At 49.1% G+C, this 24,823-nt stretch overlaps 1 protein-coding gene across 1 annotated transcript; it reads left to right on the top strand.

Annotated features, from left to right (window-relative positions):
• The first annotated feature begins 324 nt into the window (after positions 1 to 324).
• Positions 325 to 8,455, top strand: DUSP7 (dual specificity phosphatase 7). The gene is made up of 3 exons (XM_059479967.1): positions 325 to 923; positions 3,176 to 3,604; positions 6,073 to 8,455. The coding sequence occupies exons 1-3, from the start codon at positions 512 to 514 to the stop codon at positions 6,378 to 6,380; spliced, it is 1,149 nt and encodes a 382-aa protein (XP_059335950.1). The 5' UTR covers positions 325 to 511; the 3' UTR covers positions 6,381 to 8,455.
• The last annotated feature ends 16,368 nt before the right edge of the window (positions 8,456 to 24,823 follow it).

Consider the following 24,823-nt stretch of genomic DNA (forward strand, 5'->3'; position numbering starts at 1 on the left):
CGGTGCCGTGCCCGGTTCCCGGTGCCGTGCCCGGTGCCGTGCCCGGTTCCCGGTGCCGTGCCCGCGCCCTGCGGCTCCCGCGGCCCCGCGGCCCTTCCCGCGCTCTGCCCCCGCCGCGGCCCCGCCCCTGTCCATATTGGGCCGCCCCGCTGCCCCCGCCGCGCCTCATTGGCTGTGGGGGCGCGGGGGGCGGGGCCGGGGCCGGCGTGTGCGCGGCGCGGCGCCGGGCGGGGCTGAGGCGCGGCCCCGCCGCCGCCCCGCCTCCCGAGGCATGACTCGCCGAGCCGCCGGCCGAGCGCCGCTTTAATTGAGGCCGCCGGCATGGGGCGCAGCGCCTAGGGCAGGACGGGGGCCGCCGCGCTCCGGGCCGCACACACCGCGCACCCGCGGCCGTGCTGAGCGGAGCCGCGTCCGGCGTAGCGGAAGACCGACCCAGCGGAGCGGGGCCGCGTCCGGACGCCGCGTGGGTGGCCGGCGGGCCGGGCGCTGGCGGCCGCCGCTGCCGAGCCCCATGAAAACGCAGGTCTGGGGGAGCTCCCCGCGGGCGCCCATGGCTGCGGCGATGCCGTGCAAGAGCGCGGAGTGGCTGCAGGAGGAGCTGGAGTCGGGCGGCGGCCGCTCGCTGCTGCTGCTCGACTGCCGCCCCCACGAGCTGTTCGAGAGCTCGCACATCGAGACGGCCATCAACCTGGCCATCCCCGGGCTCATGCTGCGCCGCCTCAAGAAGGGCAACTTGCCCATCCGCTCCATCATTCCCAACCACGAGGATAAGGAGCGCTTCGTTAAGCGCTGCAAGGCCGACACGGTGCTGCTCTACGACGAGGCCACCGCCGACTGGCAGGACAGCGGTGCCGCCACCTCCGTGCTGGGGCTCCTGCTCCAGAAGCTGCGCGATGACGGCTGCAAAGCCTATTACCTGAAAGGTGAGGCGCCCCTCGCCCTCCCTCCTGCCCCGTCCCGCTCCCGCAGCCCTTGTCCGTGTCCCCCTGCGCAGCCCCTGGCCGGCCGCTCCATCCCTAGGGTGCTCATCCACTGGTCGGACGGAGGTGGCTGACTCGTTTTGCTTCCTTCTCTTATCCATTCTGCCTGATTTGTTTCTATTTTTCTCTTTGATTTTTTTTTTCTCCCCTCCTCTGCATCCCGCTTTAATCCCCCGCACAAAATGGTCGCAGGCTGGAAGCGGCCGGGAGCGCCCCGCTCCTTCCTGCGTCGCCTCCCCGGTAGCGGCGGGAGGAGCCCCCCAGGCTCGCCGCCGGCGCGGCCCCTCCAGCGCTGCCCGTCCCAAAGCGATCCCGGCTGGGCAACGCCGGGCGCCCCTCGCCTCCGCTCCCCGGAGGGAGCTTCCCCGCGCAGGCACCAGGCTCCTCTCCAGCCCTCCGGGAGGAATGGCTGGATTTTGAGGGGCAAGAGAGCCCTTCTCTTTTTTTTTTTTACCTCCCCACATAACCTAAAAGCTCTCGCTAGGGTTTTCCTCCCCCTTTGCCAGGCAGTGATGGTCTGGGAGAGGGCAGCCCGGCTCCCCCGGGACACGGCGATGGGGAGCGGGGAGCTGCGCTGCGGGGGAGCCGAACCCCGCACACGCCCCTCCGCCAGGGCGGGGGTGCTTTGGGAGCTTTGGTTTTTTGGGGTGTTTTTGGCCATTTTGGAAGATCGCAGCGGGCTGAGCAGAGCCCGCAGCTGGGCTGCTGGGACCCTTCCCATCCTCCCAGTGCTCCCGATCCGGTCGCTGGGTGGCGGCTTTGAGGCAGGAATAACAGGAGAGCGGAGGAGCGTGCGTGGGGGAGAGTGGTCAAGAAAGTTGCCACTTGCAGCTCTTTAAAAAACACGGCTGTTCCTTGATAGACCCTTTTTGGGGAGCCGGAGAAGCCCTGGTGGCGGGGTGGGGCGGCAGGGGGACAGTCAGGTATTTCGGGACCGGCCCTCGGGGCTGCGCAGCCCGCACACGCCTCCTTCAAAACATGGTGAGGGGCCAGCACAGGGGTTGATCCCATTCCCCCTCGACCCTCCGATCCCTGCCCGTGGGCGAGTCTCCCATCCTATCAGCCCATCCCCATGGGCTCCGTTGCTCCCTCCTCGCTTTGCATTCCCGCTTCTCTCCCGGTCGTGCTCATCCCCAGCTGGAAGGAGCGGTTTTAAAGTTACTCCTCAGCTCTCCCCGATGGGCAGGGGAGGAGCTGAGCCCCTTTCTCTGCCTTTTTCCGGGAGCCTCGGTGGGAAATGTTTCTAATTAAAATTCCAAAATGGCTCCTCGGCGCTGTCTGGCGGCGCGGGGGGAGGAGGAGGGCGAGGACGAGCCTTTTTCATGAATGGATGTGGCAGGAGCTGTCTGTCCTGCTCAGTGACCCCGCCACAACCGCCGAACCCACTAACGAAGTTTCCAGGAGCCCTTTCTAATTAAACCATTTGTCAGTGTCAGATCCCGATGGCTGAGCTCCGCTTTAATACCGCCTGGAAAGGAGGTAGATCGGTGGGGTTTTTGCGCCTCTGCCTTCCTTCCCAAGCAACTGAGCTGAAGAGCCAGAAAAAGTCTTAAGGGCAGACGTGAAGGGTCTCATCCCTCTGTGCCCCTGCTGTGCTTTGGGTGAAGAACAAACCTGTGACACTGCTCTGTTGCAAAACCTATTTTGTAGTAATAAAATAATTTCGAGGATCAGTCTGTGGCAAAACTTAGGGTCTTTTTTCGTGCTTGGAGGTGAATCATTTCGTGGAGTTTTAGTGCCTGGGGTGAGTGTGGGGTGGTTGTCCCTGATCTGTCTTTTCAGACATGAATACTTTTCTCTCTAAGTGGCAGTAATAGCTCTTGCCTAAGCTGCCCCAGACCCTTATTTTTGAGAGGCTGGCAAGGCGATATTGTGTCTTGGCATTGATTTTATTTGCGGATGTTTTTCTTTTGTGGTTGAGATTTGGCCCTATTTTTCACAAGCAATATTGAACTTTGCAAGAACCACTCCTTACTCTCCTGGGACCTGTTTGCTCAGTATCAGTTTGCCCAGGGAAGATAAGGGAGCAGGGAAATGCTTTTCTTGCTGTGAAGTTGAAGGGATACCAACTTCTTGCTGGTAAAGACTTTCTGAGTAACATGTTCACAGGTGGAAGGATTAGCCATCCTGAAGATTAAAACATCTTTTTCTTTCTCTCTGCCTCTCCCTTTCCCTCTCTCCTTTCCCCCTTCCAGGTGGCTTTAACAAGTTTCAGACTGAATATTCTGAGCACTGCGAGACAAACCTTGACAGCTCCTCACCCAGCAACTCTCCCCCAGCATCAGTCCTTGGCCTGGGAGGGCTGCGGATAAGTTCTGACTGCTCGGATGGCGAATCCGACAGGGAGCCCAGCAGTGCCACGGAGTCAGACGGGAGCCCCATCCCCAACAATCAGCCTGCCTTTCCAGTCCAGATCCTACCTTACCTGTACCTGGGCTGTGCCAAAGATTCCACCAACCTGGATGTCCTGGGCAAATACGGCATTAAGTACATCCTGAATGTGACTCCTAACCTGCCAAACATGTTTGAGCATGACGGAGAGTTCAAGTACAAGCAGATCCCCATCTCAGATCACTGGAGCCAGAACCTCTCGCAGTTCTTTCCCGAGGCCATTGCTTTCATTGGTAGGTAGTTGGCAGAACATCTCTTTTCATACTCACCGCTTGGGAATGTGGTGTGCTGCTTCCCAGGGCTGCTGCTGTCTGCAGCCTCACCTCTCCGGGGCACAGCATCAGCTTAGCAGCCGAGTGTCACGCTGTGAGGGGGCACATCTGGTGCATCTCACCCTGGCTGTGTTCAGGGAGGTCTCCCCTTCCAAAATTCAGCCCTCTTGCAGCACCTTAGCCAAGCTACCTGCAAGTGGTTGGACTGGCCCCACTGCCTCTCGCCTTTGTGTGGGGATTTGCACTGCTGTGAAATGGCTGAACCAGGCAGTGGGGAGCTCCTTTGCTGCTTTGCTTGGGGATGGGAACTGCTTTAGTGTGACTGCTGCCAGCAATTCCTTAGCCCCAAATGTGGTTAAAATCAGGGAGTGTGTGTGTGTTTTCTTTTCCTGAGGGGATTTGTAAGTCTAGTTGGGATCCTGCTGTAAGTCACCCTAGCATAACTAACTCCTTGTATGGATACTTCTCCTAAGGTAAGTGTCAACACAATGAGTTAGTGATTATAATTACACTGCAGAGTTTGGATGGAAAAACTGCTCTGTAGGCAGCCCCTACAGTTTTGGCTGCTGGTGGTGGGGTTCAGGAAGGAAGATCTCTTCTCTCAGGCCAGCCTTGACTTTGAGAATTGCTTCTTATTCTGTGGGAAGTGTATGTTGGGCTGAACAGGGCTGTACACTTCCAGGTTGACCTGTGCTGTTTGCTCACAATAGTCATTAGCCTAATCAGCTCTGTTTTATGGGGGTGAATGGCACAGGCAGTAATAGCACTGTTAACTATTGAAAGCCCCGTGGCTCCGTGTCTGATTACAAACACTTGTATGGGTAAAGGAGAGGGGGACCTTTGCCTGCAGACTGAAGCCTGTGCAGCCTATTTAAGACCCCGTAGCTTGTGCTGGCTGTGCTGTAAGGCCTGAAATGGGGCAGAGCAGCAGTGGATCCTTGGCTGATCTTCAGCTGTCAGAAACCCTGATTCCCACACAGTCTGCTTTGCCCCTGGCTTCTGCCCTCCAGTAGCATGGCTGTGGTCATAAGTTGCTGCTTCAGTGTGTCTGATGTCCCATCTGCACTTCCTGCGTGAGCAGGGCTTTAAACGTCAGGGGTGAGGTACAGTGTCCCTGCTGACATGTGGCATTTGGGATCTGTCTGCTCCAGTCAGCCCGTGTCTCTGTGAACACTGAGCTTGTACTTTCCAGTTAATGACAGGAAATGGAGGATTACCTCACTCTAAAACCAAACACCAAGAAATGCTGTGCAGGTCAGATGAAAGGCAAAAATGTCTGGAAAAATGTTGAACAGGAGAGCCTGGGGGGAGGGCTGGGCACACTGGGCGGTGATTGCCCACCCTACTGGAAATTCTTGCCTGGTTTACGAGGCTGGGCAGAAAACCTGTTGTGGCTTGGTTCTGGATTTTTGTTTTGCCTGCTTCTTCTTTGCCCTTCCCTGCACTTATGTTGCCAGAGTGTCTCTTCCCTCCGGCTTTGCCCGAGGATCCTCTTTCTCCTGCCACTTTTTCGCTCCCCGCCAAGCTCTCAGTCAAATGACTGACTTCAAAAAGGGCTGCCCAGAAGTAGAAGCAGCACTGGGTACTTGCGTGCATTCAGGGCTCTCAGTGGTGTGTCCCTCTTTCAGCACTGAGATGTCAATTCATAAAGGGATCACGCTGTTCCGGCTGTGCGAGAGACAATGAGTGTGTGTGTGCTTTTCAGTTGGTGGCGAGGGGAAATTTCGCTGCTGTTCTCTCGCCATTTTTTGGTCCAGCCTGCATTCCTGCTTCCCGCTACCATTCATCCTGAGAGCCTCCTCCAACACAAGCGTTTGTTTGTGGTGAAGTGCATTTCTGTCGATCCTAAAGAACAATTTCACAATAAGGGAAGTTCCTGCACTTCAGACTCCGCTTAAATTGTCATTGGCTGCATTCGTGTAACTTTCTAGTGGTAGGAGGACAGGAATAGCAGAAGAGAACAGGTCATGTAGTGCTGGGCTGCAGCCTTGCTCTGAGTGCACAGCCTTCCCTGGTTTAGTTGGAGTTGAGGTGGGTGTGCTGTGCCTAGCCACCAGCATCTCCCTGGAGCTGTTGTCCACAGCTTCATCTGCCTCCTTTGGGTTACTCCAACTCTTTTGAGTAGAGGGTTCTGATGTTCCCTAGGCAAGGGATTTGTTGCTAGACCTGATTGATAATTCTCAAGCACACGAGGTGCTTGGCCTTGCTGGGGATGTGCAGCTTTGCCATGCAGCAGAAATATCTCAGGAGCCCTGTGGGGAGAGATGTGGGTGTCCAAGGGACATGAGATGGTGTCACTAGGGGCAGGGGATCCAGTTCTGGCAGTCGTTGTGGTGCTGGGAGCTTGCAGCTGCCACCTGGCCCTGCTCCAAAGCCATGTGTTTTTGGTGCAGAATAATAGACTTCCCCTTCCCCTTGTCTTGTTTCAGATGAGGCCCGTTCCAAGAAGTGTGGGATCCTCGTTCACTGCCTCGCTGGCATCAGCCGGTCCGTAACAGTCACTGTCGCCTACTTGATGCAAAAACTCAACTTGTCCCTGAACGATGCCTATGACTTTGTGAAAAGGAAAAAATCCAACATTTCCCCAAACTTTAACTTCATGGGCCAACTCCTGGACTTTGAGAGGACTCTGGGACTCAACAGCCCCTGTGACAACCGCTCGCCCAGTGAACAGCTCTACTTCACCACCCCCACCAACCACAACCTGTTCCAGCTGAACACTCTGGAGTCCACATGAAGAGGATGCTGCCTGGTCGGGACCTCGAGCATCAAATCGCTTCTCTTGAGTATTTCAACTCTTACGAAAATATCTGTCTAGCCAGGCAGCTCTGAGATGAGTAGCTTCTCTGGGCAGAGGTGCCTGGTCGCTGCTTTAGGAAGGCTAATGCCGCTCACTAGGTATCCTGATGCAAGTGGTTTCAAGAGGTAGTGTTTTTACAGGGGGTTATTTAACAGGGGCGATGTTACAGCGTTTCGGACGCAGCTGTCACCGGCAATAACCGCTTTCCTGGGTCCATTGAGACTGTCAGAACACGCACACGTGTGAAGAGCTACCGGGGGTTAGCTTGCTGTGGAAAATGAGGAGATTTATGCACTTGGAAACCTTGAACAAAAGGTGTTGGGCCAAGACTGTTTTAAAACCCAAGTTTACTTTTTTTGATTTAAAAAGAAATAAGAAAAGGTAGATCTTACTCGAGCTTTGGGTTCAAACTCTTTTTAGATATGTAAGTTCTTGACTGTTTGTACAGACCAGGTTGCAAAACCAGTATTTTATTCTGTTTCTTGTTTGATCATTTATTTTTTTTTTTAATCAAATGTTTATATTGACCAAATGCATTTTGCACACTTTGTGAAGCCTTGGTATGTCCTGGCATATTACTGGGTACTCCAGAGAGAGATACATGCTGCTGCTGTTGTTGTTAGCATCTGGTAGGAAGCTTTGTTATGTGTGAAGGCCAGTTGGGCTTAACCGCAACCCCTTCACCACTCCTGCACTCACAATCACAAACTCTGCACTGATTCAGCCAAGGTGACTAAGCCGCAAGCTTTTTTTTAATGCCACCCCTGCCAAAAACACTGTTTGCTATTGCCAGAGGTAAAACTCTCGTAGCCTCCAGAGCTGGTAGAAGCATGTCTGAGCCCGGCTTCATTCTCTGCTGCCTGTTGACTGATTTAACGTCATCCAGCTGGCCTGAAACCATTCCAGCTTCCCGAGTCCAGAAGGTAGTTGCAGTGCTGGCGTTTCTTGTGCACACTGGATTCTTTCCCACGTGTGCGGGGTGGAGGGGGAATGCAGCGAGCGCCTGGAGCAGAGCGAGGATTGTGTGGCGGGACAGGACTCGATCGTCACGCACGGAGCGCGTGAGGGGAGTGAAGAGGTGTGGAAATGATGAGGAGAGCATTGTAACAGAGAATTTTTATATATATATATATATATATGAATATATATATTAACTGGCAAATTCTGAGATGATTGGAGCTTTCAACAGAGGTTCTGATTTTTTTTCTTCCTCTTTCGAATAACTTTATGCCGTGCCTTCTATTCTGAGAAGACTTGTATGTATTTCTGGCTAGTGTTTGGCAAACTCCTTTTACCAAGCTGGGAGGGGAGGAAGTGGTAATAATTTCTGGGAGGAGGGCAGAACGGATTTAGAGATTTCTTTATTGGCTGCAATGTAGTCCCTCCTTTCTCCCCCCCTCCCTGTCCACTTTAACTCTCATGTTAGTGAAAAAAAAAAGCCACGGATTTTTTTCTAAATATCCAGTTTTTTGTACTTTTTTCAAGAAAAATAAAAAATTATTTAAAAAAATCTCCATCTGGAGGAATGTTTGACGCGGTCACATCCTGAAACTGTTCTTTTCGTTAAAGATGTTATCAGAATGTTGGAATGAGCTTCTGTTTCTTGTTTTCTGGTTGTTTTTTGTTTGTTTGTTGGGTTTTGTTTGCCACAATGTTGGGATTGTGGGTCATTGGAAAGGAGAATGGGCGTATAGTTGTGAGTGAGAAAATTGAGAATATCCTAATTGCATCTTACCTCATGGAGGAATTTATTTTTTCAGGGATTTTTTGACAGTGCATCTCTATTGCATTACAGCTAAGCTGGTTTGTAAAGGCTTCCTGTGCTGTTAGTGGTCTTTATTCTTTAAAGGAAAAAAATAAGATGCATCTTCTGATTAGTAAAAATGAGAGCTTGTTAGTGAGGAATGGTTCTGCTTTCTGAGTTATGAAGGAAAATTAGTGACCCTATATATACTGATCCAATATTGGGACCTTGTTTATATTGCAAATAAATATTATTTTTTCTTTAAAAATGATGTTTGTGTCAGATCCTTGTCTAGCCTCTGCCCATATAAGGGCACGCTGCTCTTATCCATTTTTTATGGTTGATTAGGATCCTTGTGTGACCATGAAGAGCATTTGCTGGGCTGTGTTCAAGTGTGGTGTTTGGTTTCATGCACAGCTTAATTTTTAAGACCTGTGGTAAAATGGAGAGGGGGAGGTGGGCGGGCGAGGAGAGGGATAGGGGGTATTGGATAAACTGGAGAACAAAGAACAGCTTGAGAATGGGACTGGCTTTGACCCCAGCCATTCCTCTGTGCCAAAAATAAATAGATAAACTAAAGACACTTTTGTTCACTGTTTAAGCCTGGCCTACAAAGGCATCGCAAGGCCTTGCCCACAACTGTTGTGTTAGCAGACTTTATTTTGGTAGGAAAGCAAGAAGTCAGGGGCTTGTGGGCAGCCACCTGATGGGTTATCCTGGGGCTCTTGCAGAGCTGGAGCCCCCTCCTGCATCCCTGCGGAAGGGATGCTGTGTCCCACTGTGCTCCCTGCATGGTTTGTGGGAATTCTGAAGGGGCTGATGAGGATGCTTTAGGGTGAAACGTGGCTCTAAACATCTGAGTGCAGTCTAAGTGAGCTGTGACTCTGCATGTAGCTGGGGAGGAGTGGGTTCCCCCCAGCATTCCTTGTCTTAACCTCAATGGCAAGAAATTAAATTACTTCAGTTGTGCGGTCCCTCAGAGTGTCTGTGTCATCTTGTTCTAATCCTGGGGTCTGAGCACAAAAGGTAGTTTTATTCCAGAAGCAGCTCAGGCTAGTGGATGCAGAGGGGAGGTAGAGGTTGAAGCAGGAGCCAAGCAAGTGTGTGCATGAGTTTGTTTACTCCTGGCCTCCATGATGGGAATCTATGTATTGATTTGGACACCTGTTTGTGGCTAAACAAAAATTTACCTGGTTTGCAGGGGAAAGAAGACCTTTAGGTTTTCCCTTGTAATTACATGGTAGAGTAGCTCTTGAGGAAGATAGGAAACTGTGCTGGAGGCTGGCTGTGCACTGAAGGAGTGCAGAACAGCTTGTCAGGTGTGTGGCTGTATTTGCTTCCATCTAATTTCCTCTCAGGTTTTTCTGCTAAAGCGTGGAGCGGGGTATTTGCAGTTAGCATTGTAAGCACATTTGTGTGGTAGCTGAGTTGTGGCTGTCTGCAGCAGCACAGCTGCTGTTTGATCCTGGGTCATGCTGTGAGTGCCCTGGCACTGTGGCGCTCAGAAGCCCTGATGCCAAACAAAGGAGATTACTTGTCTGAAAATCATCCTGCCACTTGCAAACAGGACACACAGGAGCTTTTTCCAAGCTGCCTGGCCTCAGCAGCCTGGCTGGTTTTCAGCCCATCAGTGTTTTACAAATCTTGGAGGGGTTTCCTTGGAGACCTGATGTCCTGAAATGCAGTGAGGAGGAGAAGAGAACTGACATCAGGCTAGGGGTAGTGCTGGAGCAATAGTTACAGAGGAAGAAGAGAGCGTGGGGTCTGTCTATACTCCCTTGCAGAGGCAGGCACGAGCACTAGCTGAGCGTAGGAGCACAGGCTGAGTGAGAAAGCTGGTTATGTTCAGAGCGGTGGAATTTGGCAAGGAGATAGAGCTTCCCACACGCAGCAGGGAGAAGCTCCTCGGTTAACCCATTGATTCCAGATGAGCTGTTTGTAAGATGCTCTGTGGTGTTCTACTCTCCAAAACCCAGTAATCTGCCTGGGCAGAGAGATCTCCTGTCCCTGGGTTTTCACATGTGATGCCACAAGCCTTCAGGGGATATGAGTGGGAATTAATCTTTATTTTCCCCCATGGATGACTTTATCTTAACTAATTTGAACAGTTAGAGCGACCACAGGTCTCAGGTGCTTTCAAAAAGTTATTCCCTCCATTTCAAGTCATGGCAAAAGCACAAAGCTAAGCTTCTGCAATTCCCTGCTGGAAGACCAGCATCAGGAGCCCTGTGAGCAGGACACAAACTCAGGGAAGGCTCTTTATGGTTACTTCTAGCATTTTTCCTCTTGCTTGTTTCTACCCTTCTCTTGGTGTGGCATCGAACACATCCTGAGCATGATGCAAGTCAACCTTTGCAGCTCTGCACTTGCCTGCTGTTGCAACACCCAGAGACGCACGTGGAAAAGCAGACGCTTCCTGCTACCATCTGAGTTTGGGTGCTCACATTTCCAAGGTAACCAGGTTATTTGTGGGCTGTTGCATTCTTGTATTATCCTTTATGTGAGGAAATCAGGCCATTTGCAGTGTTATAAAGGCATGCAAATAGTTCAGCTAATAAACACATCCCTGTATTTACTGGCATAGGCTGCAATAGTTGTGCTTTGGGCTGCTCTGAATGTGTGTGAAAAGGGGCTTGCTTCTGAATTTTGTGCCATTTGCTCCCATGCTTCCTCAAATCTGTCTTTTCATTGTGGAGTGCTTGGATGGTGAGAAGGTGTGTGGGGGATTGTTCACCAGGCACAGCAGCTCCTGGGAGTCCCATCCAGCCTCCATGTCCTGTTCCTGTGAGTTCCTTCACTCAGGCTGCACAGTTCCCCTCTCTAGTGGTGTTGTCCTCTGGTCTCTTGCTGTATCACCAACTGGCCCAGGCTCCTGGCTGCCACACCTGACAGGTGTCAGCACTAAACGTGGCTGTTCTCTGGGGGCCATGCTCACGTCCAACAGCCGCTTCTGTGGCCTCTGGGTGGGAACTGCCACAAAATGATGGGAAAACGTGAGGGGGGAAACCATGAGGGGAGAAACTGTGATGGGGGAAACCATGAAGGGTCAAACTGTGAAAAGAGAAATTGTGAGGGGAGAAACCATGAGGCGGGAAACCATGAGGGGAGAACTGTGAGGCGGGAAAACGTGAGGGGAGAAACCATGAGGTGGGAAACCATGAGGGGGGAATCCATGAGGCAGGAAGCCATGAGGTGAGAAACCGTGAGGGGGCAAACCATGAGGTAAGAAACCTTGATGGGGGAAACCATGAGGGAGCAAACTGTGAGGTGGGAAACCGTGAGGGGGCAAACCATGAAGCGGGAAACCATGAGGGGAGAAATTAAGAGAAAGCGAACCATGAGGCGGGAAACCGTGAGGGGGCAAACCATGAGGGAGGAAATCATGAGGTGGGAAGCCATGAGGGAAGAAATTATGAGAAGGCAAACCATGAGGCAGGAAACCATGAGGGAGAAACTGTGAGGCAGGCAGTGATCGGTGTCCAGCCTCAGGGCAGCTGTCCCCAGCATGGGTAGTGGCAGGCACTTGGGGTTCTGCCTCCCCACTAGATGCTGTGACACATCAGGTGCCACCTGAAGGGACCCTGACCGTCGGCCTTGGAAGGCCTGAAAAGCTTGTGACCATCACAGTGGCTGGGTCCTGTGGAGGATGAAGAGCCCATGGAGGATGGCTCTGAACCAGCTGAATCCCTCAACCTGCAATGGAGGTGGCACTGCTGTGAGAGACTGAGAGCTGCTCATGAAAGAACTGCAAGTTTCTGGAGTCTCTGGGCTCCTCCCTGACATGTCCCTGATGCCCTGCTGTGATGTGCCACTATCCTGGTTTGGGGTGGGAGCTGGGTCAGGCAGGAAGCTGTGGTTCAGCTTTGGTGGCTCTCTCATGGGTTGGGGTTTAATTATGGGTTGGGAATGACTCCTGCAGCAGGAGCAGCTGCCTGGGCTGGCTGGCTGGCCCTGGATTGCTGGGACCTGGCTTCCATGGACTGTGTAGACCCCTTGGTGCTGGGGCAGTGGAGATTCCCCTTGTCTGCCTGGTGCAAGGCGAGACCACCAGTACTTTGTTGGCCTTTCTTTCTCCCCCACCAATTGTCCTCATCACTGGAATTGCTCTTGTTCTGCATTATCCTTATTTCCTTTCTCTGGTTTCTCCACTGCCTTCTGTTTCATCAAATGGTTGGGAGTTGAGGTGATGTCATGTGGCAGTGGTTCCTGCAAAGCTCTGGTCCTTCTGCAGGAGAAGGGAACCCTGGATTCCTCTCAGAGACAGTGTGACATGTTGGAAATAGAGACCTGCTGCGCTATGGGGAGGTTTGGAGGGGATAGGTGTACCACTTCTGTGCTGCTCAGGGGTACAAGGGATCCAAGAGCATGTAGGGCTCTAAGAAATATCTGGTGAGGGACCCAAGACTGGAAAAAAGGGAAATCCAGGCAGATTTATTTTCCAACTTTCTTTCCTTAGAGAAACATCTGGCTTATGTAAAGCCATTTGGTGGGTTTTTCACTGTTTTATTTTGAAAGTCTCTGCAATCAGGCATTCTGCTCTTCTCATCTCCCATCGTTGCCTCAGGGGCAGATTTTTTCATGATTTGGGGTTTTGCTTTCATGAAATTTACTCTTTGTTTCTGGTCTGTGTTGTCTTTTTCTTCTATTTTCTTTCATTTTCTTGTAAAGAACTGCTCCAGTTTGACTTGTGGTTTTGACTTGCTTTCTTCCCGGAGGTGAATTGTTGTGGTAAGCCCTGCAAAAAATGGGAGGGAGCAGACTGGTGCATTGGTGAGACCCTGGTCACTGATCTGGCATTAGTGAAAGCCCTGTGCCAGGGGAAAACTGAGCTCTGAGCTTTGATTGCATCCTAAAAGCACAGCATTTTTCTGTATGGGAGATTTGGAATTGAATTATGTATGAGGGGGTGCAGTTAGAGGAATTAGCACTCTCCTTCCTTTTGCCAATGTGGCTCTGAATTGAGCCCATCATTTCCCCATGCATTTATCCTGGCAGTTAAGTGCTCAGTACCTGGTGAAAGATTTACAGCCCTGCTCCAGTGATGCAATTTGTTTGGGTCTTACTCTAAATTTGCCATTTCCTCTCCCTGGGTGGCTGATTCCCTGCTGCTTGGAGTAGGCAGTGGTCCAGGCAGGATCCTCTCAGAGCTCTGCAATGTGAGGTGCTGGAGGAGAGTTTGATGGGACTCAGGGTGCTGAGCCTGCAGAAAGCTGCCCTCTCCTCTGACAGAACAAAGATCAGCTCTGCTGTCAGCTCCATCTCGGTGTCCTCTCTGCCATGCTTCGCCTTCCCTCTGCCCCCATTCCAGCTGTTGTCTTTGAGTGATCCTGTGTTAGAGGTTCAGGCAGGGTCCTGCATGTCTTGGCCTTGCATCCTCTTGGCAGAAAGCTGAGAGTGAGAAATGTTTGGGAAAATCTTGTGGGGTTTTTTTTGGAGTTTTTGTTCTTTTTTTTTTTTTTTTTTTTAACAAGAAGCTTCTCTATTAATTCATTCCACAAATAGCTTTCCCTCTTATTGGACATCTTCCTGCTAGGACAGTCCAAGCCTGTTCTGACAGGCAGCTTATCTGCCTGGCAGCTCTGACTGCTTCCTCTGTCTCTCCCTTGTGTGGGAGGTGTTTTGTCTTTCCAAACTTCTGCTGACTTCAGTGGGCATTAGCTTGTGCCCAAACATGCACTGATAGTGCAGTTCAGTGCTGAAGTTCACCGCTGGTTGTTATTTATGTCCCTGCGGTGTGTTTTTCTTTGCAAGGGGAAGGATTTAAGTGGTTTGGGGAGGGGAGCTGTTATTGAAAGTTAGTGAGGCTGAGGCTCTCAGCTCCCCCTGGCTGCTCCATCCTGTGGGTCCTGCAGCAGGACATGCTGAAGGCACTGGTGTTGAAGAGTGCCACGCTGATGGGGGTTCAGATAAGGGGGATCTGCAAAACCCCCGTATCTGAAAAAGCCCACAGCAGCCAGCTTGTTACTTTACTGTGTAAAGCTGCTCAGGCAACTTAGAGAAATTTCCAGTCTAGTTTTAAATCTAGTAAAAGTGGAGAGAGATGCATGAAGTGTGTGTGCATGAAGTGAGGCTTAAAAATATGGGTATTTTCAATAAAACAAAGTCAGTCATGTTTGAACCTGCAGTTTGCAAGTATGCACCCCTGACACAGAATCAATGCTTTCAGTTTCCAGTCAACAAATCTCTGGATGATGGTTCTTGAATCTCCAGAATTTATGTAAGCCTGTTCCTTGTGGGGAAGCATTTGGGTTTGCTTATCAAATGCTTAAATTTTCTCCTCAAGCTGTGGGATCCTTCCTACTGTCTGTGTGATGCCACCACATGCCCAGTGCTCCTGCTTGTGCAGTGGCAGCCCAGATATGTTTGTGGGTCAGGGATGACAGATACTCGGCAGGACTCATCAGTGCTATTAATTAATTGCATTCCAACAGCAGCGAAAGCAGCAGCAAGAGTAATAAACAAATTATAATCTACATTATGAAGCTGACAGGTGCCACCCACTCATTACCTGTCTTTAACCACTCTCATTACTGCCCAGTCTTTGTGGGAACTAATCATGTTGCTCAGTGTCCGACGTGCTCACTTAATGTCATTATCTGAAGCAATCGGCCTCTCCCTGTGAACACAGAGGAAGGTGCTTTTCCTGAGGCTTGTTCTCTGGGTGCTGGAACACAGGGAGCCCTGGGGTGGAGGAGGCTGAAGGCACCCTTTGCCAAAGCATGGTGTGGCTGGGAATTGAAGACTAAAATCCACGGGGACAAGCTGGGGAGAAGCTGGGGATGGCTGGCAGGATGGGAGGTTGTTACTAGGAGGAAAAAGTAATCTCCATGGGTTATGGAATAATATCCAGTGAAAGGGATAATAGGAAGAACTACATTTTTTTTCTCTCTCTAGATGTTTTCCAGGCTTTGGGAACAAGTTGGGTTGCTGACTAATGACCCTTCTCTTTGTGGCTGCCCCTGGGCATTGCAGGAGGAAGTTCTGGTAGTGTTTCTGTGGGGACCAGTTCAAGCTCACCCCAGGAAAAAGATATTGAACTCCAGAAATTTCTTGCAGTGGCCTGGTTTAGGCCAGGCTCAGCAGAGGCGAGGATGCTCAAACAGAGGAGCTCAGCCTCCTTGCCTGGCTGCTCCATTGCCTGGTGTGGGTCCTGGTGTTAAGGATTGGGCTGCAGCTCTTCTCCTTTCCTCCCTGACACAACTGGGAGCCCTCCTGGAGAACATTATTGCAGCCTGGAAGATGAGGAGTTGGGCTGAGAGACCAGATGAGAAAATAGTTTTTTTTCAAGATACTCCATGGATGGCTGGACCATGGCCAGAGGTCCTGTTGTGCTCTCGGGCTTTGGGACATCTCATCAGGGGGTCCCTATTGAGCAAAAAATAAGCCAAAAGATGAGAAATAGAGAGGTGAGGGACCAGCTTTCCCAGTAGAGGATTGGCATCAGTCAGATACAACAAGGGCCTGTGAAAAGCCAAAACTGTTGAATGTGTCTGCTAATGAAAAATAGGAATAAGTGGCAGATGAAGTTGTCTGTTGACTATTCAGAATAGCAAAATCCAAAAGCTGCACTGCATAGCTGTAGGAAGTCCTTGCAATATGGAGTGGTGGAGTTGTAGCATAGGATGCTGAGCAAAGCAAAGCAATCCATCTCAGAATGGGATAATGTCACAAGGGAGGGAGGTCTCAGAAGTACAATAAACTGTGCTGTGGGAGCAAGTCTTTGAGTATGGTCAAAAAGCTCCAAACAGTCAGCCTCTTGTAAAAGAGCTAAGAACAAACAGGATAAATGCATTGTATGGATATGTGGTGAACATATTGGGGGTTTGGAAGGCATTAGAATAGTTTATGCAAGGGAAATCCATTGGGTACTTTTAAATATCAATACACAGTATCTTCAATATTGTGCATTGATATTTACAATACAACACAGTATCTTTAAATATCAATCACAGTATACCCACATATACCAGGCTGGAGCCTGGGCAAGCATTATAATGTAACATAGTTACATGCTACATAGCTGCATGGCCTGTTCTTACCCTTGGTTCTGCTGTGAAGTACCATAGGAAACAGGACTACAGGGCAGGATGAAGATTGATCCAACAATAGTTAGTGGCTGTGATTCTTCTGCTCTTCAAAAAATTACTGTCCTGGAATAAGCTGTGTGGTACTCTGTGACTATGTGTGTGTGTGTGTGAGTGAAGGGGTTTTGTGGAGCTTGCAGATACTGTGCTCTCTCAGTAGAGAGAGCTGCTGGAAGAGAAGACTCCTGAGGCTGTTGTACATCTGATATCAAATGGACATTGCAGACAGACAGCCCAAGCAATGAGAAGGGCTTTGTACCAACAGAAGCATCTTGTTCTTCACCAGCACCCGTCACTCTGAAATGGACAGAATCATTAGGTGATGGAAAGCCATTGCCTGGGTCAACAGACATGACCCTTGTATCCTCTGAGAAACATCTGGGCAGAAAACCAGCTCCAAAAGGATTTGCTTTCTTAAGCCCATCCTCTCCCCTCCCTCCTAAAGTACTGTGCTTCTAGCAAAGGAGAACTGGAAGATGTGGAAGGAGCTGGATGGGTCAGGCCGACTCATCCTGCCCTCAAAGCCCTCATGTGCTACTTTAACACACACCACAGTGGGGCGAGACACTGTGTGGGAGTGTGAGACAGCTCCTAATGTTCCTGTTGATCAAATGGCCCTCTGAGTCTCCTGATCTGCTCTGGTGATAAGTCCTAACAAGGACTCTCTCTTAATCCTCATTATCCTCTGTTGGCGCTTCCTGCCCACATACACTAGATATTTCCTATCAACAGGGAGGAACCTCTGGGGAAGATAGGATCAGATTCCCAGGAGCTAGACTGTAGTAAGAGTGAAGAAAGAATGAGGAAACTGTCCTAATTTGAGGTTAATCTTATAAATACAGGGTTGCATACAGACAATAGGAAGAGAAATGCCAGGACAGCTTTAGCATTTAGTTAGGAAAGGAACATCTTTTTCCAGGAGTAGCCTGAATTGTAACTTATGATGTGGTGAAGTTGCTGTTTGATGTCAGCTTCAGCAGAGGGGAAGAGACAGATTCTGCTTTGTGTTACCAGAAGAGGAATAACCTGAGGGAAAAAAAAAAAAAAAAAAAACAAACAAGGGAAAGGCATTTTTTTTTTAAAAGCAATTTTTTGTCATTTGTATACTGATTCAAGCTGCAGTGCATGGATGGAGTGTTTAATTTCAGGATTTTATTTGAATAAGACACTAAATAAGGAGAAGAAGAGGGCTGTGTGATTTTCTTCCTGAAGCAGACATGCTAATATGCCCATTGGGTATTTAAAGTTGCATGGCATTGCTGAAAATGCAGAGGCCCACAGATCTTTTCTTCTAGTGTAAGTGGGTTATTGGGGTGGGTGTTTCTTACCCCTACCTAGACCCATAGCTGGAGCCTGCGCCAGTCAGAGGCTTGGCCTGTCCCTCATGCTCACCTTTCATGTGGGCTGGGTGGAGTGTGCTGAAGCTGTTTGTGGTGGGGACTTCTCTACAAACAGTTGCTTTTATGAACATTTTAGACAGCCTGTTGAACTGCCTCCTGCCTGTCCTGTCCACATCCCAGCACCATGCACAGAGGCTGTTGATGCTCTGTGTGTTTTGTTGGCAAGCAGGGTGAGAGCTGGTGCCTGTTTGTGAGAAGTGAATTGCCTTTGTGGGGGTGTGAGGGTCCCTAACTGCGCATTCATGTGCAGCGGGTGTTCCAGCATGATCCCATGTGAATGACTACAGTGCAACAAGGTGTGGACACTGATTGCTCATCCCCACCCTGAAGGTGGTGTTGCAAGTTCCTGAAAAATGCCGTCATGCCCTCGCGAGTTTGGACATGTTTGGCTTTTCACTCTCTGTGTCCTGCTCACAGGGTGTGTGGCGATGGTGTTTTATTTGTTGCCCAGCTCTGGGCTGATCACAGCTTCTTCCATCAGAAGCTTTATAGGCCTTGCCTTGGACCAGGTTTGTGAAGCTACATTGATGTACAAACCCCTGCTGCTCCCTAGAAACTTCCAGTCACTTTTGAATAGAAGATCTTGCAAAGCTTGACCTAAGACCAGTGATACAGTAGTTCCCTGTCCCATGCTTCCTTTATGAGTAAGGACAAGGCTTTTTTAGCTATTTAAATGCCACCTGTATCTTAATTTCCCACTTCCTGTTGTTTCTGGCTCTCCCAGGAGAATTGATTTTTGCCTGAAAGTCAATAGAACAACCATGTTCTGCCCTGTGAACTCTGAGCTGTTCCAGAGGTGCTGGCTCTGTTGTTTTCTGTCCACCATGGCAGGTTATGTCATCCAAGGGTTCTACTTCATGACAGACAGTACACAGTTTGACTCTGATGGCTGGTTTGGTTTTCTTTTTTGGGCTATGTTTAAGATAAACATTGTCAGGGAGCAGGGCTGGCTCAGAGGACATCCACAGTGATGTGGGCACAGCAGATCACCTTTGTGCTAAGTTTCCTTTCATAAAGGGTTGCTAAGTAGTGCCTACAGGTGATTGATACAGCTGAATAGTGAGCAGAGTATAATTGCTTCTGCTATCTTCTGGGATGTGCTTCCAGCAAGTCATGACACCTGGTAACGCGCTTGTAACATCTATTAACCTCCTAATTATATAAGTGGTGCTTTGATACTGCCTGGTCACCAGTCAAGTCTGGATACACTGACTGTGGCTCTCCATGGTCACTGCTGAAATGCTGAGCCTGGTCACTGAGTTCACTGCTTCTTGCTGTCAGTCCTTGCCAGGTGCTCTGCTCCTTCTCACAGCTCAAAGCCTGCCCTTGTTGATTTTCTCCCTCAGTCCTTCTGCAGTGTGGTTGTTGGAATGTCAATGCTTTGCTGAGCAGGTGCTGCTGTGTGGCATTTCCCCCCTTACAGGTGACACCCTGCAGTGAAGAGCTGTGAGGCTGAAGGGATCAACATTTCTGCCGAGCCCTGAGTCACCTGGCATGGCACTGGATTTCAGGAAGGCGGAAGAACTGGAGTGAGAGTTGAGGCTTGCTGGAGGAAGAAGATTCAAGAATTCTTGTTTTGCGTGTACTGTTGGGTAGGCTGCAGGAAGGGGAGTCCCTGTGCTGCTGGCTGTGGAAGGAGCATACCAGCTCACAGGGTGCTCAGCCAGCAGGGGACAGATGGAAAAGGATGCCCTGCACTGGCTGTGAACAGACTGGACCAAGAGACCAGCAGAAAGATTGAGCTCTGAGCTTTTAACAAACCATGACCTTATGGTTCACCCTTCTTCTCCAAGGCCTCCTCTGAGCACAGGAGCAAGGTGTCAGGCCAGAGTACCAAACTGCTGGAATCCTGATCCTCACCTGGGAAGGTGTTCCCTGGAGTAATGCAGACAGCAGCATCCTGCCTGGTGGGAAGCCCTGGAGAAGAGAAGGCTTGGCTGGGGGAGATGGGGAGCACATAGGAGGATCGTGAGGTGGGGTCTGAGGACAGGCTGACTTCCAGGTCCAGCTCTGGGGCAGCCCTGGTGAATGTTCTTCACTGCACTGGGAGGGACAGGTGCTCAGTGAGCAGGGCGGGGTGCATGTTCTGTGCCAAACTCTCACTTGTCTCCTTTCTCCTCGGGGCATTTTTCATTCACTAAACTTGCTACTAAGGCAGCCTTGGTGGAAGTGATCAGTTTCCTGAAAGTGGAGGCCTTTCCTGGCTGAGCACTCAGTGGTGGGGCTTGGGTGAACTGCTGTTTGGAAGAGCAGAGTAGGAAAAGTGGGAAGTTTTGCTGTGTGCTCCATTACCAGAGACTGAGGACAAGAATACAGATCAACAAACAATACCAAAAAGCAGAGAACCACTTTCAATTGCTTCCATTCAGATGCTACTGGCGAGCAGAGCAAAGCTTTGAATGGAAAGCATAGCCTGCCTCCAGTCTGTCTTCCTCCTTCCTGGCTCTAAACAAGACTTCAGGTGTGTAGCTCCAGAATAAGCAGTGACAGCCAGTTTAGGATGGGCACCATCTTTGCTCTCCACTATCTCTAGTGCCCCAGTGCAGGGACATGAGCCTGGGCAGCACCCTTGTGGCATGGCTGTCAGAAAAAAATAACAAGCTGGCAAGTCCTGACTCCTTATTTATATTTTGTTGAAAGTTTTTATCATGTTTCCTGCAGACACCGACGGAGAGGAACGGGTGGTTCTGCTGTTGGCGTGCCTTTCTGATAAAAGCCAATGGTTTTTCACACACTCTTGAGTTGCTGTTGTATCTCAGTATATCCCCTTCTGGTTTTTTATGTCACTGCTTCTCCTGTGACTGCTGGAAGACAGGTGTCTTCTGTGCAAAGGACTTTTAAGAAGCTTAGCCTGTTTACTTTTCATCTTTATAACCCTTATTCTGTTTTTTTAAAATTCTTCCTCTGCCCCATAAACCTCCTGTTTACTTTCCCCAAGTAGAGAGAATTTACAGGAATCTGTTGTATGTTAATTGAAATTGCTTCTTGCTGTGCATGGAAACAAAAAAGGCAAACTACAACTGCAACACAATGTAAGCATAAACAGGAAAACATATCAAAAAAAGCTTCATTTTGGAGACACAATCCCTTAAGAATGCAAAACCTTCTTGGCCTGGAAGGTCTGTGAGTCAAGTATCAATTGATGTGATATACTGGAAAAGGAAATGTTTAACTTTTTTATTTATGTCCAGTAAATCTCAATGAAGCCTTTAGGGAAAAAAACAACTCAGGAGGATTCAAAGGAAAAGAGCTCGAAGGGCTTCCGGCTCTGTATGCACCACTTTAAATTTAAGAGCTTCATGGGAATGCTGATAGTTTATTCTCAGCAATGTCACTGGAATGAGTCTGTAATTTGGAAACCTTTGCACAGCTTTCAATTTTAAAATAAAAGAGAATTCTGACCTAGATTTTAAAAAGTGACCATGGAAAGGTCCCTCAAACCAGTGGTTATGTAGCCCATAAACAGTGTCTAGAAAAGCAAGTCCCTTTAGGCTGTCTTCTCTTGGAATCCAAATTTAATATGGGATCTTATGTTGGGAAGTCACCATGTGATTTAGGCAACCAAAAATTGGTGAATTATCCATTAGCTGAAATATATTTAACCTGAATAATTGAACACAATGAGTAGAATCATCAAAACTGAAGTGTGTTTATGGTTCCTTTGTTAACTGACAAAGGAGCTCAATCATTTGATGAGCATTTGGCTCCAAGTTGTACACCTAGCTCTAGAGTCCAATGGCAAAGGGGCAAAATGTTCAGTTAAGCTCAGTATTGATGGTTTATGAAGATCAGATCTATTTTTATTGCTTTACTGGGAAAAGACTTGAGAAGTCCTTGGAGTGTCTTTTTTATTTTTTTTTTTAACCCCTTCCAGCAAGATGTCAGGAGATCAGAACCAGGCAATTATTCCCTGCAGTTGGTCAGACAGTGATCTGTGGAGGGATAGAATGTAAGAAAATAAAGCTAGTGCAGAAGGTAATGTCACACCTGAGGAGTTGCAGCTGTACAAATCACCAAAGATTAGGAACAGGTCTGCCCTTAATAGGCCACAGCTGTGTCCAATAAGAAGACGAGTGCTACAAAAGAGTTGGAATTAGCTGATTAAGGAGAGAGTTGGAGTTTGTTGGCTGTGCTGTGAAGAAGAAGGAGTAAGTGCTGTGAGGAGTTGCCTATGAGAAATCACCAAGAAGGTATGGGAGTTTTGCAATAAGATGACAACAGTGATCAAGGAATTTCTTTGGTCTGGAAGTTGGAAGGGGTCTTTGTCTCTGCTGCACTGGGACCCAGCCAGTCAGGACAGTGCTTTTCCTCTCTGCAACTTTAATTAGGGCAAAGGAAGAACAAACTGTCACTATGAGCTGTTCCAACCAACACCCTTCTTCTATCAACTGCTAACCATGTTTTTATGTTTAATTATTTGCATTACATCATTTCTCCTGTGCTAGGTGTTGTACATGGCTAATGATACAAAGCCTGCCCCAGGTTTGGACACTGTACAGGCTTCCCTGTAGGGCAGATGTGCAAAAGTGTTTGAGGCGCTCAAGGAGAGGAAGCTGGCAAAGCCTCCCCTACCTTCTCCCCTTGGAATAGTAAGATATTTAACATGCTAATTTAGCTTGCTGATTTAAATGGAATAGTTATCTGCAGAAGTAAAGCCTGCACAGTTTAGAAATTCTTTCATGTCTTCTGTTCTGTGTCTGAGCAGGATATTTCTGAGGGAGACCCTGTCCACAGGGCTATTCCCACTGGCACACACCCAGGCTGGGCACTGAAGCAGTTGTTCAGAAGCATTAGGCAAAGCAGAATCCATCAAACTCTTGGCTCTGCAGCGCATATAAGTCAAACTATCTCTCCTGAAGGTGTCTGGTTGACAAGAGGATCTCCCCCCGCTCCTAGAGCCTGTGGTCAGGGCTGGTTACTTGTCATTGTCCCAATGTTATTTCCACATCCTCACAGCTTGTCTGTGCACATCTATTTCCACTTGCTTTTTTATTGTGTTCTCCTTTCTGAGCTTCCCTTTAGACTGTTGATAAACTGTATTGCTTAATATGGGCGAGGGTGTTGGTTTTGGAGGGTCTGGCAGGGTTCCCTGCAGAGGAGCTATCACAGTGTGGTCTCATGGTCTATCAGCTGGGCAGTGGAGCTTGCTGGGTGCCTCCCAGCAGAGGTGTGCCTGCCAGCTGCTGTGCTAGGGTGAAAGTGGGAAAGGATGTTCTGTGTACTGGTAGTAAATCTCTCAGCAAAGTGAGCTAGGAAAGGGATGGGCAGTGCTGGTGGCAGAGGAGGGTCAGCCTGACTTGCAAAGCCCCTGTGCTACACTCACCAAGTCTGGTCTGAAAGAGTGGAGAGGGAAATAATTTCTTCTCTGGCCTGTGTTGGTGCCTCTGCCCCCCTGCTCTCATGCAGGGCTGTGTGTGTAGTGTCTGGGAAGCAGAGCAGGGCAAGGCAAAGCAGCAGGTGCCCAAATGCTTTGTTCTTTCTCAGTCCTGTGGCCAGAGTTGAGGCCAGTTGTCTGTCACCTGAATCAAACCTGCCTTAACCTGGTGGAAGCAAGGTCAGGGACTGGAGCTGGAATGCAGCCTGATATTCTATGGCTAGCTCTACACTGGAAAACCCAGGAGCTGATGCTGCTGCCAGGAGATGCCCTTTACCCCTCTCTGGTGTGGTTGAGTCTGTCTGCACTGAAAAATGCTCTGCCTCCGGAAGAGGAAATGCAGGCCCTGCTTCTCTGAGATGCTGCAGGGTGGCCAAACATCCTCAGCAGATAGAGATCATGTAATTCAGGTGGACCACTAAACTTTTAGGCAGCAATTAGCACTTATACAGTAACTCTGAGTCAGCTAATACATCTGGGTGTTGCCTTGGCATACTTCCGATGGCAAATCCTTCCTGTGTAGGCTTGATGTTCTTACATTCTCTGATGGCCTCTCAAATGCTCCACTTGGAAACTTGATCAAAAACCTGTGGTGATGCCAAAGGGAGATGTCCCAATAAATTCCTCAGTCTTCCTTTGGTCCTCTAAGCCTGCAGATGATCCCAGGCAATTTCTTTGATGCTTTCTTCCCCAGTGGATGAAGTAATTACGACTTCTATGCAGCAGGCTAATAGCTCTGAAGGCTTTAGTCAGGCTGATTAACAACCACTGTGTTTTAATAAAAAATGTTCTGGTAAATCTGTCTGAATTGCAGCCCTAATTACTCTGCAGCCTGATGTGCAGCAATTGCAAAGCTAATAGGATCACCTGAATCCAGTTAATGAATCCTCTGTTATGGCTTGCTGTGACTCATAAGATGTGCAGTGTTTCTTCTGGTCTCCCCTGCCCTGTTCCATTTCCTGGTGAATATTTATGCTCTGTATGGCTGAAGGTAAGGGGGTGTGCACCTAGACTCTGAATGAATTAACTTAAATATATGTGCATCCTTCCTCTCATTATTTCTAGGGACTTGTAAGGAGCAAGAGGCTGGGCTTTTTGCTTTGGTCTCAAGGTGAGTTCACTCCAGAAGTCACCAATAGCTGCTCTTGGCTGATAGTTCTTTTCAGGCTTACAGATTTTGCTGAGAAATCTGTTAAGCCCTGTTCTCTGCTTCCCCAGCAGTACTCTGCATCTACGTTAGAGAGCAGAGTTAGGAGAAACGCTCTTCCTCCTTTTTGCTGGCATTTAAAGGTGGTTTGTCCTGCATCAGAAAAGGAAAAAAACCCCAAAACATTAAACTGAAAGTAATTTGTTTCGTTGGAATTCTTTCTTTAGGATTCAAGCCCTTGTATGTAAACACGTTTATGCTCCCTGGCTGCCTCCACTCCCCTTTCAAAAGGAGCATTACATATTAACCCCAAATCCAAGCTTTTTTTCATCTTTTACAAGGTTGTAACTGGTGATTTAATTTTGGAAAGCTTTGGGGTGGGACTCTTGGCAAGAAGCACAGACCTACCAGTGCTTTTGGTTTTAAGGTGCCTTTTGCTTCTACAGGTGATTTAGGGCTTGTTGGCAGACTTGTGTTAAAGGGTTGGCCTCAGTCAGGGATAAACAAGGATTGTTTGAAAGTGGCCTTTCAAGACTTCCCTCCTTGCTCGCTTCTTGTTCTAAATGTAATGTGCTTCTTACATAGATTTATAGGTTTAACTCCTTGTTTAGGCACACTATAAAATGTGCCT

Source organism: Ammospiza nelsoni, chromosome 11, assembly GCF_027579445.1.
Source record: "Ammospiza nelsoni isolate bAmmNel1 chromosome 11, bAmmNel1.pri, whole genome shotgun sequence".
In the NCBI taxonomy this organism is placed as follows: Eukaryota; Metazoa; Chordata; class Aves; order Passeriformes; family Passerellidae; genus Ammospiza; species Ammospiza nelsoni.